General features: G+C 40.8%; 2 protein-coding genes across 5 annotated transcripts; one reads left to right on the forward strand and one right to left on the reverse strand.

The window, feature by feature from the left end:
* Positions 1–150: 150 nt before the first annotated feature.
* Positions 151–8,385, reverse strand: zgc:174895. 4 transcript variants are annotated; one of them, XM_063492758.1, is made up of 7 exons: positions 8,284–8,385; positions 7,907–7,951; positions 3,816–3,956; positions 3,528–3,651; positions 3,166–3,312; positions 1,470–1,565; positions 151–304 (listed from the first exon to the last, which is right to left on the reverse strand). In XM_063492758.1, the coding sequence occupies exons 3-7, from the start codon at positions 3,936–3,938 to the stop codon at positions 162–164; spliced, it is 633 nt and encodes a 210-aa protein (XP_063348828.1). In that variant the 5' UTR covers positions 3,939–3,956; positions 7,907–7,951; positions 8,284–8,385; the 3' UTR covers positions 151–161. The 4 variants fall into 4 exon arrangements, with proteins under 4 accessions (XP_063348828.1, XP_063348826.1, XP_063348827.1 ...); XM_063492756.1 differs by having other exon boundaries at positions 3,816–3,961; XM_063492757.1 differs by lacking the exon at positions 7,907–7,951 and having other exon boundaries at positions 3,558–3,651; positions 8,284–8,371.
* Positions 8,386–10,778: 2,393 nt separating this feature from the next.
* On the forward strand, positions 10,779–14,119 carry proca1 (protein interacting with cyclin A1). The gene is made up of 4 exons (XM_063493512.1): positions 10,779–11,425; positions 11,511–11,643; positions 11,988–12,122; positions 12,227–14,119. The coding sequence occupies exons 1-4, from the start codon at positions 10,924–10,926 to the stop codon at positions 13,929–13,931; spliced, it is 2,475 nt and encodes an 824-aa protein (XP_063349582.1). The 5' UTR covers positions 10,779–10,923; the 3' UTR covers positions 13,932–14,119.
* Positions 14,120–15,829: the final 1,710 nt, after the last annotated feature.

Genomic DNA, 15,829 nt, shown 5'->3' on the forward strand with positions numbered 1-15,829 from the left:
TAGAAATTGTTTCAGTTATTTAAAATAGAACTAAATCTAAAAAAAGCCAGCTATTCTATGAGTTCACTGTATTTCTTAAAAAATATATCTATACATGTATTATAAAATTTCATTATGCTTTGCCTTCTTTGCTGAACCTTTAAGGAATCACGTTAACTTGTTCAGTTGTTGAAGCTTTTGAAGGAGTCGAGGTATTTTCCATCAATTTGGCTCTGCAGCTCTTCGGGTATGCAGTGAGAGAATTTGTAGTTTTCCTTAATCCACCTTCCTCCTTCGGTGTTCTCGATGGCCACAGCGGCGACGCCTGCAGAGTGAGATGTTTACAATCAAGTGTTGGGAGTCATTCGGTTATTATATAATACATTACTTTGCAAAAGTCTTGAACAACCCCTTGCTTCTTTATGTTTTGCTTCCAAGCGCACCGACCTTCGTTTTTAAACCAGTCAGTAGTTTTCCAGGCTTTTTTGGAAGTCTTTCAAAGTTTTTCTTTGGCTGCTTTTCCCCCCATTCTCAGTCCAGCCATTGTACCTGACCATTTTCAGAGGAATGTTTATGCATTTGGTATGTCACTTAAACTTGGCCTATGAATAATTCAAGGGTAAAAAGGGACAAACCAGTGTTTTGTCTAAACACATCAGAAAAGCAGCCTGCCACAAAAATAGTGATTTATTTCAATTTCTTAAGTGGAATCTGCCAAACATAACATTTAAACAGGCTTAAAAAAAAGTATTTTTGCACCAACACGGTGATTGCCAAAGAGCTATTTGCTGAAAAGCTAGCATATCTTGGAAAAGTGTGTCCTTTGACCAAACTGGAAAAGTAGGGCACAAAAGAAAAAGTGGTTGATTTAAAAACGTTTTAAAGTAGATAAGCAGTATCTGAAAGTGTCCTCAAGTCCTATGTCCTTAAGAAACGGAAACAAATCCAACAAAGATCTGACACAGGACCTGAGAGATGCATCTGGCACTTCAGATACATCTCCTGTTTACTGAAGCCTCATCAGAAATGGTCTCAGTGGAAGAAACTATTCTTGAGGATGGGAAATGGAGTGAAAAGGCTGAAGAATGCCAAATTACACAAGGATTGGACTGAAAATCAGTGGCTAATGCCCTGTGGAAGATGGATCTGGCTTCAGCTTGACAAAACAGGGTAGTAAAAGCATACCTAGATAGAAAAACACACAGTCATGGTTGATTATTTCCATAATGTGGGGTCGTATTGACAGAGAACAAAGCAAAAGGCAGCCAACATCCACAGAAGAACTTAAATGTTCATCAAAAATCCTGGAAAACTATTCCTGAAGACTACTTTAAGGATTTAGAAGAAACTCAGTTTTTGCCTTATATGCTTGATTTCCACATTCCAATGAATTTTTGCATCTTTTTTTCCGTTTTCCTAACAAAATATAAAGAAGGGTAATTCAAGACTTTTGCACAGCACTGTAACTGTTAACTTATTGACTGACATACCTACAACTGAGGCTCCCAGTTTCTCTACCAGCTGAATGGCAGCCTTCATTGTGCCTCCAGTCTCTATCCACTGGTCCACTAACAACACCCTCAAACCTGCGGCGGGGACACACATGTCGACTGTTCATGTCTCCTTCAGTCTTTCTTCTTTAACTCTTTTTGTTTACGAGGACAAGTATTAAAAGAAAATGGTACATCTTGTGTTTATGAAAGAAACACAAAAACAAATGCTGACAATAAACAGTTATATTTTAATGCATAAGTTTCCCATTGATGTTGTTCTAGGGGCTTGTAGTATTTTGTTTTCAAATCTCAGATTAAGAGAACACTCATTTCCCTAACGTTGTGGATCTCCATTCACCTGTTTATACACAGTCACACCCTGTTTTTGTGCTGGAGAGGATGTAGAAAGTAGAAATTGTAGGAATTTGTGAGACTTGATTCTTCTTTAAATGTACGTATTACAAATTGATGTTTAAAAATGAATCCAGGCTGTCAACAGAATCTGAAGAACCAACATCTGTGGTTTCATGTCCTAAACTGGCCTACGCTGTTATGTAATACCAGTTTGTACCAGGAGATGGTGCAGCGACCCAGGCAGGACCTTCAGAAGACATTCCTCTAAGCATCTTAGTCAGGTGTTGAGCTACTTGAACAGCTTCAGTGTTTCTTGGCAGTTTTAATGAAGCTTTTCCCTCATTCAGTGTTATGATGAATTCTGACACATTATCCAGAATCTTCCGTCGGTAATATGTGAAGGCCATATCATGTGGCTCACATCGTTTTTAGCTGTTCAATGATCTGTCATTGTCTTTGTGTCATCCTGCCAGACATCATTCCTGTCAGGAAATGTTTAATCATGGGATGATTTAGGGTAGGGGTGGAGAACTCCAAGCCTCCTGCAGGTTTTAGATGTGTCCATGATCCAACACAGCTGATTTAAATGGCAAAATTACCTCTTCAACATGTCTTCAAGTTCTCCAGAAGCCTGGTAATGAACTAATCATTTCATTCAGCTGTGTTGACCCAGGGTGATATCTAAAACCTGCAGGACACCGGCCCTTGAGGCTTGGAGTTCCCCACCCCTGATTTAGGGCATATTTTCATTGATTTACAATGAAACAAACATTCAGGCCTGTGCTATTCTCTGCGTGCTCGTTACACACACGTTCGCCCTGTCGTTGAGAATATTGTGAAGGATAACTCATCTGATCACTTTTTCCACGTCTCTCTGGACAAAGGCCTTTACACCAGTTTTATAGTTTTCTGCATTCATATTTGTTATGACAGCTGGTATTTGTTCAATATCAGTTGCTTCAGCTGACAGCAGATGGTGCTGTGCTAGAAGAAAGACAGGGGATTTTGGAGAAACCTGCGGGTTATGTGTTGGTAAGAGTTAGTTAAGTCAGTTAGTCAGACTCAAGCTGAGCAGCTGAATTAAATATTTTTGTACTTTTCTAAGACTTAGACTTAAAAGTTCCAGGTCAGAGTTTTGGCAAATTTAGTTTTTTTAATAGAAATGGTCTCACTTAAAAGACTGGGCTTTGACAAAATAAATAATTAAATGATTTTGTCATTTATTTAAAAATGTAAGAGCTGAAATCAGTCATTTATCAACCTTCTAATCCACAAACTGTCCAAACATCTTTCTCAGTAAATTATATAATGGGGTTTAAGGGTAAAAAGAAATATTAACCTGGTCTTAGCACATCCAGTCTTACTTCCATAGTCTTTTCCCTGCCTGTGTAGTCGGTGTAGTTTTGGCCGTGGGTGGCGACACATAGGTGACCTGCCTTGCGAACAGCCAGGAAACCTTTTCCAAGAGCGGTGGCAACAGAAGCCCCTGAAAAGACAACATCAGTAACGTTCATTCACACCGACAGAGCGAGAAAAGAAGCTTCACATTGCCATGCCATGTGTGAGAGGCAGAGTTTTTCTAAATTTAGTATCTTTGCCTGAAGGGTCAGGTTTCCCGACCTACGTAATGTACACAGTGACAACGTCTTAAAATAAAAAATTACTCGAGTTTAGTTTCTCTGAACTCGCCCTGTATTTTACCTCTAAGCGTGAAGTTCTTTGCTTTCTTACCAAGAATGAATCCCATTGCATCTATGCCAACAACCAAGTCAATGTTGTCACTTTGGAAAGGACTGAGAAGGTCTTTGGCACAGTCTGCAAGAGCCTGGATCGAGTGCAAAGAGGAAAAAAGCACAAAATGCAGAATGCGCACATGATAAGAGACAGACTGCATGTGCATTTGTGCAGTTAGAGGTGGGGTTTGTCGTGCTCAGTGAATAGGGGAACAGCAGAAAAAGTTTTAGCAACATTTCTTTTCTCTCAGCATACCTGGGAGTTGCAGTAAAGTCTGGACGGGTCCAGCCAGGCGAACTCTGGTCCTTTTGTGTTTGGAGCCATTAAATAAAGGTACCATCCTTTATGCCTGTCGCCTGGAACTGCAAACACGTCCATTTGGAGAACAGCTCTTGACTGCACTGACAAGAGGCACAAACAGGGGTGAACAGACTGAACTGTGAATGAGAGTCTTCTGTATCAGGTTCCAGGGGGGTGAATGATGGGTGGGAGCTGGCTGTTAATAATACTGAACTAAGTTACAGTTTCTCTCTGCAGTTTGCACCAGATTTCTTGTTCAAAGTTTACCAGTCATTCATTAAACAGTCTTAGCCTCATCAAACAAAACCTTATATGAGGTATATGTCACAAAAGAAACACTTTCTTTTTATTTTTCCTCTTTCTTTGTATTTTCTTTTACTACTTTGGGACCATTAAAGACTCACACCAGTGTTTAGCCTGCTTGAGTTAGGTTACTTTTATTTGATTTTTGTACTGTGGTTAAATGAAGTCAAATCAAACCTAAAAGTAAGAACAACAAAACATTTAAGATGACGTTGTATCAGTGTCTTTGAGGACGTGAACAGAAAGGTGCAGTCCTTTAACAGATCATCTATCTGTCCTTCCAACCATAAATGCATAATTTAAAACAAACTATTTTTTAATGAGTCAGTCTGAACTTCGCATGTGACAAAACAAAGAGCAATTGTCACTGTTTTGTTTTTTGAATATGTTCAGTCTCTGCACTAAATACTCCAGTCACCTGACCATAACTGAATGCACGTCCTATAAAAATCCCTCCCTTATGAATACCTCGGGTTGTTATTGTAAATATTGCTCAGAGCTGATGTCTTTAGAGGAATCAGTGTCTGAATAAGCTCAGGTTGAGATCACGTTCACTGCAGGGGAAACACGACCCTGGATCTCGCTGTATTCACAGGATATTTCCAGTTTTCAGACTGGGAAGCTTCTTACTGTTATTAAATAAACGCATATCTGAAATTTCATCCCAGTTTTCTAAAACAGAGTTCAAGCTGAGCTCAAGAATGAGCAATGAACTGTCTTCCAGCAGTAACTCCACTTTCCCACAGTCTGGTTTGTGTGCATCTTGGAGCACATGGCTGTGTAGTAAATGTTGCTCTGTAATGATCACGCTTTATTTCTGACACCATGAATGTGTTCAGGTATAAACGTATTAACTTAAATTGAGCATCTTTTAATTTGGTACAATGCGCTGTACAGAAAAGATGGAGATAGCTTTAAAAGTTGAAAAATGAAACCGTCACACAAGTGCCTTAATCCTGCATTACTTTCTAATGCCCAGCAGGGGGCAACTTCTCTGACTGAAAGAAAACAATTACAGAGAAGTGTATGGGGATATGACCATCTGGGTTAATCAATGTGACTTAGGAAAACACTTTTCTAATGACTTCATGGGCTAAACTGGTCTTATTAAATAAAGAAAATGGGATGTCATTATTTTTTAAATTATGGTGGCCTTCAGGGTTTAATAAAATGATAGAACTAAAGCAAGGTATGCCTTAGGGTGGGCCTAGCTCATTAATGTAAAGCTGCTACTTCATGAGGCAAGGCAAGTTTATTTATATAGCACAATTCAACAACAAGGTGATTCAAAGTGCTTTACAGAGACATTAAAAACAAAAACAAATAAAAAGCATGATTTGAAATTGATTAAGACAAGCAAACAAACACAAACAAACAAACAAAACAGTATATAAAATGAAAAATCAAAACAGTAGATAAAATCAGGACAGTAGATAAAATCAGTAGTTAAAATGTAAGTTTTGAAATTTAAGCTTAAAAGTGTGGATTTGGTGCTTTATTCAAAAGCAGCTGAGAACAGGTGAGTCTTCAACCTGGATTTAAATAAACTGAGTGTTTCAGCTGATCTGAGGCTTTCTGGGAGTTTGTTCCAGATACATGGAGCATAAAAGCTGAATGCAGCTTCTCCGTGTCTGGTTCTGACTCTGGGAACTGATAAAAAACCGGATCCAGATGACCTGAGGGATCTGGAAGGTTCATACTGGGTCAGGAGGTCACTGATGTATTTTGGTCCTAAACCATTCAGAGCTTTATAGACCAGCATCAGAACTTTAAAGTCTATCCTCTGACGGACAGGCAGCCAGCGTAAAGACCTCAGAGCTGGACTGATGTGGTCCACTTTTTTGGTCTTAGTGAGGACTCGAGCAGCAGAGTTCTGAATGAGCTGTAGTTGTCTGACTGATTTTTTAGGTAGACCTGTAAAGATGCTGTTACAGTAATCAAGCCTACTAAAGATGAATGCATGGACTAGTTTTTCCAGGTCCTGTTGAGACATCAGATCTTTTATCCTTGAAATATTCTTGAGGTGATAGTAAGCTGATTTTGTTATTGTCTTAATGTGTTTTTCTAAGTTTAGGTCTGCATCCATCACTACACCCAAATTTCTCGCCTGGTTTGTGGTTTTTAGGTGTATAGATTGAAGTTTTCTGGTGACCTGTAATCGTTTTTCTTTGGCTCCAAAGACTATTACTTCAGTTTTGTTTTTGTTTAGCTGGAGAAAATTGAGCCTGGCTCAAATCACCATGCTGAGCCAGTATGTTCAGCTCCAGGCTCCCCAGCTCTAGCTCAAGTCCATTTACCACATAAGGAATTCACTGGCCAAAAGGTGATGACACTATGGTGACAGTCATAGTGTCACCACTAACATGGAGCATTTAGCTCCATGTTAGTGCTAAATGCTCTGCTTGCTGTATTTTCACCAGCTACTATGACTTTCTGTCTGTCTGTCATTTAGTGCTGGACAGGTAGAATACATTGATTTTAGCGTCTGAAGGCTGTCTGCTAATGCACCTGAATAAATTTAATTTGCTTTCAAGGTCAATGGTAATTTAATGATGCAATTCAGCCATCTAGTACCTGCTGGCTGTCTTGCCAAGATTTACTGTTAGGCTCCCAAATCCAATCCTGGGCTGTGTAAGAAAAAAACTTTTAAGGGGTAATAGTTATGACATAAGTGTCACTGTGACTTCTGCATATTTTACAGTTTGAATTCTATTTCCAACCAGAAAAAAGATTGTGACCTGAATCTCTTTCACAGCTCTTGTTTCTTACTATTAGACTCACAGAGTTATTTTATTAGTGTAGAACAAAACGTCCATCAGGACATTCCTTCAACCCCTGTTTACACTCAGGGGCAGAAAACCCAGATCAGACTTTGCTAGAAAACACTTAAAAAGGAGCTGCTGCTTTGAGAAGATAACAGAAAGATTCCCTCTGGCTTGGAAAGACATGCAGAAGATGTGAAGTTTCCACAAATATGTCAACAAAGGTAGAGATAGTGCGACTCAAATAATATTACCCAGCAGCTTTTGGTGACACGAGGCCCAACCATAGATTTGAAATGTAGAGATATTAGATATCAGAATTATCAATTTACATGATTCATGTTTAGTTTATAGATTCCAATCTGTAGGGTTTCCTTTTGCACTACTGTTAATTTTAATAATTATTTCACTTTATTTCTACTTGTTTTATTGTTGTTGGGGTTTTTTTTTTAATAATTTTTACTAGTTCACTGTCAAATGCAATATCTATAAATATGTTGTCTAAATAAAGTTTTATTTGTGTGACAACCCACTGCACCCTGCCTTCCTTTTGGCCTACTTGTGTCTTGTTTGCAGACATTGGAGAGGCGGAGTTCCTGTTCACAATTAGTGGCACTGGCAACACCTGGGCCCAGGGTGCCAGGACTGCACAAAAAGCCATTAGAACCCAGATATGCGTCAGCTCATTCCCCTGAGACACCCTGTTGGACTGTGGTTGCTTTTGGTTGGGTTCTTGCATTTAACAACATTACATATACCATTTTTCCACCCATGCACTCCTCTACACCACTGATGGTACTGACTACACACACAACATAGTTTGTGCAAAGTTTCTTTTTTCTGTTTTATTTACTTAAAATAGTTTGGATGACATCCCTATGCATCTCTGGGGTTTTTTCATTTAAGTTAATGCTGTTAATTGCATTGCTTCATTTCAAATCCATATTGGTGGTATTGAAAGTTATGAAAACAAACAAATACCTGTGGGCATGACTGTAGTTATGCGTTGCCAGTCTATCGGGAAACCTAGAAAATATAAGAAAACACCTACACTTTGTTTATTTATTTATTTTCCCAGCTCTGAAACAGACAGAGTCTGAATGAGCTGTTCTGGTTTGCAGCCTGCTGCAGCAGCAAAAGCAGAGAAATACCAGCTTCAGCTTGCATCGTCATTGCTGTCTACAGCTGCCTTTCATTTCCATTTCCTGTTTATCGCTACTATATATAAATATATATTCTAACATTGGTGTAACTGCACTTATTCTTATCTTCTGGAGACACTGCTGGTCTGCAGCTGATCTGTCGGTGGCTGTCAGAAAGTGGAGTGTAACTTATCAATATGTTTCATCCAGACTCACCTTTTCTGTTTCACTCTGCCTTGTTACTTGACTCCACATGAACGCACAGTGAACAGCGGGACTATTAGGCTCTTTATTTTTCCCAAACCCCTCCTGCAGCGACAACATTAATTCATGAGAACACCCCCGCCCCACTCAACACTTGGTCGAATGTTGCCTCTGGTGATTTTACATCACTTCTCTCCACCTTCCAGAAATCCGATTTCAGTGCCTTGAGTGGGCTGGATCTCCGCCTCTAGAGCTCAGAGTAAGACCAGCCATGTGATATAACACTGGGCTGATTAGAAACTTGCCCTGCCAAGACCTTTTTCCCTCCCTGTGAGGAAAACTCAGTTGTAGAAATATGCTGTGCATCATTCTCTTAGTTTGGGAAAATATTAAGAGGGTTTTTGTTGATATCAGACATGAATAAACAATAATTTCACACATGAAATTTGTTCCCTTATTGAGGTGATCACATAATGTGAATAAACAGTGCAACTACTGATATATTATTAGTCAAATGAAAGTTTTTACTCATCTGTCAGATATACTATATCATATTGTGTGAAGGATTATAAGATATATGACTAAATTTTTGAACCACTAAAAAAAAAATATACTGTATTAAAGTGGAAATATCAGGGAAAAATACCCATCCCGTCTTTTGTCCCAAATTTAAAAGTAACTCTATTATGTTATTCATTGCTTTCCTGTCACACATACTTTATCCTGTTATAATGACTGAGACTCACATTAAATATGCCTAAAGCTTCACGTAATGAGTTAGAACAATCTGATTTGATTTTTAGGCCTCAGGGCGCTGGTTGGAATACAAGGCTGTAAAAGTTCAGTTAAGTCATATGATGTCAGAACATTGAAACTCTTAAGAATAAGTAATAAAATTGGACAGAAATGGACTGGAAGCCAGGAGCGGCACAGGTGTGATTTGATCATGATGTTTCTTTCCTGCAGCTTCAGCATTTTGCACAGCCTGCAGGGGACAATGTAACAACTGACCAGAGTCAACAAAGTGACAGCAGTCTAATCGAGGGGTAATAGAAGCATGAATTACTCTACTATTAATGTGAAGGGGCATGTGTTTGTTTCACCTAGAGGACAGCATATGCACAGGTAACCCCAATCAGCCAAAGGCTCAGCTTTCAGACTGCTCTAAACACAGTTTCCGACTATTTGTTTCAGATCTTGGCTCTGTACGATGGAGAAGGAGAAGAGATACCTTTAATGTGATTAATGGTTTGATACGGGGCGATTGTGGCTCAAGAGTTAGGAGTTCGCCTTGTAATCGGAAGGTTGCCAGTTCGAGTCCCGGCTCCGACAGTCTCGGTCGTTGTATCCTTGGGCAAGACACTTCACCCGTTGCCTACTGGTGGTGGTCAGAGGGCCCGGCGGCGCCAGTGTTCGGCAGCCTCGCCCCTGTCAGTGCTCCCCAGGGTGGCTGTGGCTACATGTAGCTTGCCATCACCAGTGTGTGAATGTGTGTGTGAATGTGTGTGTGAATGGGTGGATGACTGAACGTGTAAAGCGCTTTGGGGTCCTTAGGAACTAGTAAAGCGCTATACAAATACAGACCATTTACCATATAAGCTAAGATTGTTCTTCTAAGATGGTGTTTGGCTTGAGGGGCAATTCCTTGGACTAAGATAATGAGGATTATTTTTGGATGTTCAGTCATGCAATGCTATAGTAATATCAAGGAACAGAAACATGGAGCTGGGATGGAAAATAGTGGGTTTATTTTTTTAAGGAAAACTGGCATCTTACATTATTATAGCGAACCCAGACTGTGCTACAGTACACTCGTACTTCTTTGATAATCTGCTCTTGGGGGAATGTAATTTTTATTTTTTGTTTTGTTTTTGTAGTTCTTCATTACTGGAGAAAAAAATACAAAAGCTTCTTGAAGCTCTACATTTGGCTTTATTTGAATGATTGGCAACTCGTGTCAGCTTCTCGGGAAAACCGGAAGCCAAGCAGTCATCTGATACCTCCATTATTTCAATGAGTTTTTTTCTTTTCTGTGTCGGCCGTCAGACTCTGGGGCCCTTCAGTCACTCGGTGCAGAATGCTTGCGACAGAGGCAACCTTTTTCCACATTCCTGCTTAAATGAGTTTTGTTCCTACACTGTAATTTAGGTCATCACCAAATCAGCGCTTGTTTTGTGGTATTTGAATAATGTCCAGTGTGCTTGGTCGGCACAGTCACCCCATGCCTGTTACCATGGGAAGCGGGCGTGAGCTAGAACCTCCTCCGTGCATTTTCCCAAAGTCTCAGCCTCCTAGGGGGGTGCTGAGCGGGGAGGGGTGGGAGGTTACTTGCGGTCATTTCTTTCTCTGCAGTTAGAGGTGCAGGTTTACGCGCCGCACACCCACTAATTAACCCTCCGTAGGTTAAGTGAGATAATTAAGGTGGTGGGGGGCGGAGGGTGGGGTGATACCTGTTCACTGTGTCTAACAGATAGAGATACTCTGCCAGGGCTACAGAGGTTAATCCTGCTGACTCCTCCCAGTCATTCATCGTAGCAATAATCGTACCACTTTAGGTTCGCCTTAAAACTGGGTGGGCTGCTCGAGAGCGCCGGGAAATCGCGAGGAGCTGTCTCCGTTACGCGTGGTGCTGAAAGTGCCACTCGCCGCATCATGTGGTCGGTCTTCTTCGTCTTTTTGTCTTATCTGGACTCAAACGTCGTCAATGGCGACCTCCTGAGTGGCGCTTTGGACGCAGAAAAGGAGGGCAAAGAAATGTTCTCCACGCTCAACGGCACCGTGTGCGCAAAAATGTCCACGGTGGGGGAGAATTTCCTCTACCAGGTGTCAGACGGAGCCGAGGTGGTGCGCTCGGTAGTCAGTCCTGCCGGGAAACTATTGAACTGCTCCGTGATAGTGGAACAGATGCAGGTGAAATCTTTCATGCACGAGTGCAGGTTGGGGCTGAAGAGACAGAGTGGCGGGCGGCAGGTGGAGGGGAGTTTTGCGCGCATGGATGAAGCCAAGTTGATGTGCAGGATGTTTAAGAAGAGGGTGGAAAATGAGGATTCGACTGTGCAGGTGCAGGTTCTGAAGAGATCCAAGAGAGGCTTTACTTATCCAGGGACCCTGTGGTGCGGAGCCGGGAACATGGCTGATAGCTATGACCAGCTGGGTAGGTTGAAAAGTTTTTATTCAAGCTGTCTGACTCCCGAGTGCAATACCTGAAATATATAATGACGCTGACCTCTCTTTTACAGGAGAGTTTGCAGGCACTGACAACTGCTGTCGTATTCATGACCACTGCCCTCATGTCATCCACGCCTTCTCCTCAAACTACGGTTACACCAATTTCAAGTGGCACTCCATCTGTCACTGTGACTGCGATAATGCGTGAGTAAAAGCTTTATTTCAGTGATGCTCTTCTTCATTTCAGCAATGAAGAAGAAAAACTGGAGAGTGCAACTTAATTAGGAGCAGTTAACACATTAAATGTTTGGCAGGTCTGTATGTAGAATAGCTGATAAATTATGTTGCCAGATGTTAATATTACTCTATTGACTGTTAGTTTAAGGCATTATGGTCTCTTAAACTAAAACCTTCCTGGCTAATTTTAGATAGTAATGCCAGCCCAGTAGATACATTGCTGTATTAACAATATATAGTACTTGCTTGTCATTTAGTCAGTTGTAGTTCTCTTATAGAGAACTCAAATGATCACTTTACTCTCTCTGCAGGTTGAAAGACTGTTTGAGGAAAGTCAACGATACATCTTCCCGAGTTGTTGGTCAGGCATTTTTTAATGTCATCGGTGTCCCTTGCTTTGAGTTTGCTTATGAAGAGCAGTGCGTAGAGCGTCACTGGTATGGTCTGTAAGTATTCGTGTAAACCTTTAAGTAGATTTTAAACATACTGAGCCATTTTACTTTCCTAATACGCGACACATTGCCTCCCCTCTCTGTTTTCTCTCTCATAGGTGCAAACGATACAAGAAGCTCCCTGTTGCTGTGATGAGAGAGGCGGTGCCGTATGACTTTGGAGGCATTGACATCATTGATGAGCTGACAGTAGCTCCTCCCAAGTCAAAAGGTTCTAAGAAAAGCAATGAAGAAGAGAAACTGGAGAGTGCAACTCAGTCTACGATGTTGGGTCCTGAGGAGCCGTCGCTCAGAAACGTTGTCACTGCCGCCGAGGATTTCCTCAAGGTTCTCGCTACTGTCTCCACGTCGCAAAGCTCCAGTACCAACTCTGATAAGGTAGAGGAGCAAAGTTCAGAGAAGAAGAAGAGGAAGAACACAGGGAAGAAGAAGAAAACCAACAAAAAGAAAAAAGGAAATGGAAAGGGGAGGAAGAGAAAAGTGAAAACAGAGGCAGGTGTGAAAGCAGAGGAAGGAGCTGCTGTTTCACCCTCTGGCAGCAAAACAGAAGTCAAGCCTCTGAGTAACTTCATCAATGAGTCACAAAGATATGATCAGTCAAGCAGGAGCACAAAAAGAGTCGATGAGAGCGAATTTGAGCTCAGAGGAAAAGACGAACCCCTTAATGAAGTCATGAAAGATGAACCAGCCTTGGATAAGGAGACGGTTTCAATTACATCACCTACAACAGTCCAGAAGAGGCCAGCAGAGTCGATCACTGCTGTGCTGACAGAAGAAGTCACTCCCTCAATAAGCACTACTGTTCCACATAAAGCTAAAACAAGAAGGCAAAGAAAGGAGAAGAGAAAGAAGGGCAAAGAAACAACTCTTCTTTCTTCTCCCAAAGATCTTGTAGAAAACAAAACAGAAAACTTAAGCCTTGTCCCCACCATCATTACCATAACCCCACCAGCGCAGCCTGAGCAACAAAACTTTGGGAGCGACACTGAGAAGCGACCTGTTGTCAGCATTGCCAATGCCCCCATTGTTATCTCCAAAGTCAAAAGGAACAGGTCAAAGGAGAAAACAGACACAGAGGGGAGAAAGAAAAGGAGGAAAGCCAGCTCTGCTTCCCCCATTGTTCCTGTTGCCCTGCAAAATTCCTCTCTGGACAATCTGAAAGTGATCCCTCTCACTGGGGTTCACACCACACCATCGATCCCCACCGCAGAGTACCAGCTTTCCCACAGGCTGGACGTTTACGCAGGGAGGGTCAAAGTTACAGCTTTGAACACTTCCTTTAGTATTTTGAAAAGGCAACAGTTGAAAGAAAGAGGGCTGAGAAACAGCAAGAGGAAAGCCAGTGTGCCTTCTTCATGGGAAATCCCACGTTCTCACAACAAGTTTGAAAATGTGCTCCCTATTCTCACGACTCCAGACACTCGTGTTCCTCTCAACAGCCATGAAACCACTGCTGCAGAAGAAGAAACACAAACTCAGAGTGAATGGAGGCTTTTTGCCACAGCTGCGCCCACTGTCGACACAAAACGGCAGCGGCAAGCAGCCAGACAGCAGAGAAAACCAAGAAAGAAAGCTGCAGCTCTCAGTGATGCATTTTCTGATGCTAAACAAACTGAACCAGTCACATTTTTAAGCATGCCATCCAAAGCTGCCACTACAGCCGAGCTTAGATCTAAAAACCCCTTTGCTACCACCTTAGCACCACCTGACATGAGTCCACTTCAGTTATCTATTGAGAGAGCTAAAGCACAATTCATCAGGAAGAAGAAAAGGAAAATGAGACTGTCTAACCGACAACAATGAGCCGTGTGGTTCAGGCACAGCAGGATAGATGGAAAAACACACAAACACAGCTTTAATTACTTAGATTAGCTCCTGATGACCAGACATGCTTTACAGTTAGAATATTTACATATCACTGTACACTCTTTTCTGGCTTTAATTGCTGGAATCGACATAATCATATTTAATTGTAATATGAGAATCAAGTTTTGCAATACTTTATCCTGCATGTCAATAATAAAATTATTGGTTGATTATGAATGTGTGGCAGTGCTTCACTTTATTTATTCATTAACCTCCTAAGACCCGAACTCTTCCACGGCATGCATTTTTAATTTCTCTTTGATATTTGGGCTGATTGGGACCCGATGAATGTAAAAACAAAGAATTACCAGATTTTTTTTTTTACCTGATTTTTGTTTCCAAGAAAAAATGAGAGCCACAAATGAGGATATTCGTTTAAAATTTCGATAGAACAGTAGCAGTATAATGTCCTCGTAAGTGGATATCAGGCCCTTGTAGAGCAAAATTGAGTATTTTGGTCTAAATAACACAAAATGTGATGTCCACATATGTGGAAGCCAGGTCCTAGGAGGTTAAATAAAAATATTAAATAACAGTATTCTATTTTAACATAAAATAATAATTCAAAATGTTTTCTAGCAAAAGCATTTTCCAGCAACCACTTGCCATCCTGTCAGGGAATACAACAGTACAACTCCCTAGCAATTAGTGGTTGCCAAGCGGTTGCCAACTGGTCTTCAGGACAGTATGAATAGGCTCTAAAGCAACTTTGTTCTGACTGGCATCCCCCTGTCCTTTGTGCTAACAGTCAACGCTTTGCCCCTAAAATGAGTATATTAGGGATATACACTCTACACTGTGATATCAGAAAGGGATAAAAGTAGTGTTTAATACGAGCATCTACCAGTGTAAAAGTATATATGTCTGACAGCAAAATTAGCAAAGATGTAACAGAAGCTACCAACTTTAATGAGAAGCTAGCACCAGTGAATGTTAGCTTAAAACCACAACTTAGAATATAATACGCAGAGATTAAATTTATTCAAATCTGATGTGCTATTTGGTGAGATTTAGCTTAGCTGCTCGGAGGATATGATTACCACTGACTGTACAAAACTAATGGATTACAGTCGACCCCCGATATTTGTGGGGGTTAGGGACCACAACCGCCTGCAAATAGATGAGATCTGCAAATACTTGAAACCCCATCTAAAATGTTTATAACTGCTTATTTTAATAGTTCAAACACCAAATATATCTTATACTATCACCCTAATGAAAATAATTACTTTAGATATGCTTTCTATGCTTTTCAAAAAATCAGTGAATAGGTAAATTTTCCATGAATAATTTTATTCATTCCACAGAAAAATCTGGGAATAGGTGATTCTGCAGATACCGAACCACGAATAGCTGGAGGTCGACTTTACTGCCCTTGGACAACACCAGGCTATACTAAGCTAACAAGCTAACAGGCTGCTAGCCATACCATCTTATTTAACCTTAGGAGAATGCTAGAAAACTGCAGCTCTAACTCCCAAAGAAACAAAGCAATGTGAATGCTCCACATGGCAACAAATAGTTTTTCAAACTTTGTAAAAAATGATTTAAATTTGAATAACATACCAAGAGCTATTCTTATCTAGCTAATAAAATCTAATCTTCATTTTGTAATTTTGCATGCACACCTTATCTCAGCTGGAGACATTTAATCAGAAGGAGAAAGCTGAAAGGCTTAAGGTTGACCTTTTTAACCTGACTCTCCTGAGTTTCTGCTGGCTCAGAAATAGCCTTTAAGGTAGCGGTCCCCAACCGTTTTTGCACCATGGATCGGTTTATATCGGACAATATTTTCACGGACCGGCCTTTAAGGTGTTACGGATAAATACAACAAA

This window comes from Pelmatolapia mariae, linkage group LG14, assembly GCF_036321145.2.
Source record: "Pelmatolapia mariae isolate MD_Pm_ZW linkage group LG14, Pm_UMD_F_2, whole genome shotgun sequence".
Taxonomy (NCBI): Eukaryota; Metazoa; Chordata; class Actinopteri; order Cichliformes; family Cichlidae; genus Pelmatolapia; species Pelmatolapia mariae.

What these genes read in the sequence shown, in the direction of transcription:
- proca1 (XM_063493512.1), top strand. Translation starts at nt 10,924, where the DNA reads ATGTGGTCGGTCTTCTTCGTCTTTTTGTCTTATCTGGACTCAAACGTC. An exon ending in TGATAGCTATGACCAGCTGG is followed by an intron (nt 11,426 to 11,510) that starts GTAGGTTGAAAA and finishes TCTCTTTTACAG; the next exon opens with GAGAGTTTGCAGGCACTGAC. An exon ending in GAGCGTCACTGGTATGGTCT is followed by an intron (nt 12,123 to 12,226) that starts GTAAGTATTCGT and finishes TCTCTCTCATAG; the next exon opens with GTGCAAACGATACAAGAAGC.
- zgc:174895 (XM_063492755.1), bottom strand. Translation starts at nt 8,322, where the DNA reads ATGTGGAGTCAAGTAACAAGGCAGAGTGAAACAGAAAAG. An exon ending in AAAGAACTTCACGCTTAGAG is followed by an intron (nt 3,313 to 3,527) that starts GTAAAATACAGG and finishes TTGTCTTTTCAG; the next exon opens with GGGCTTCTGTTGCCACCGCT. An exon ending in ACTGGGAGCCTCAGTTGTAG is followed by an intron (nt 305 to 1,469) that starts GTATGTCAGTCA and finishes CTCACTCTGCAG; the next exon opens with GCGTCGCCGCTGTGGCCATC.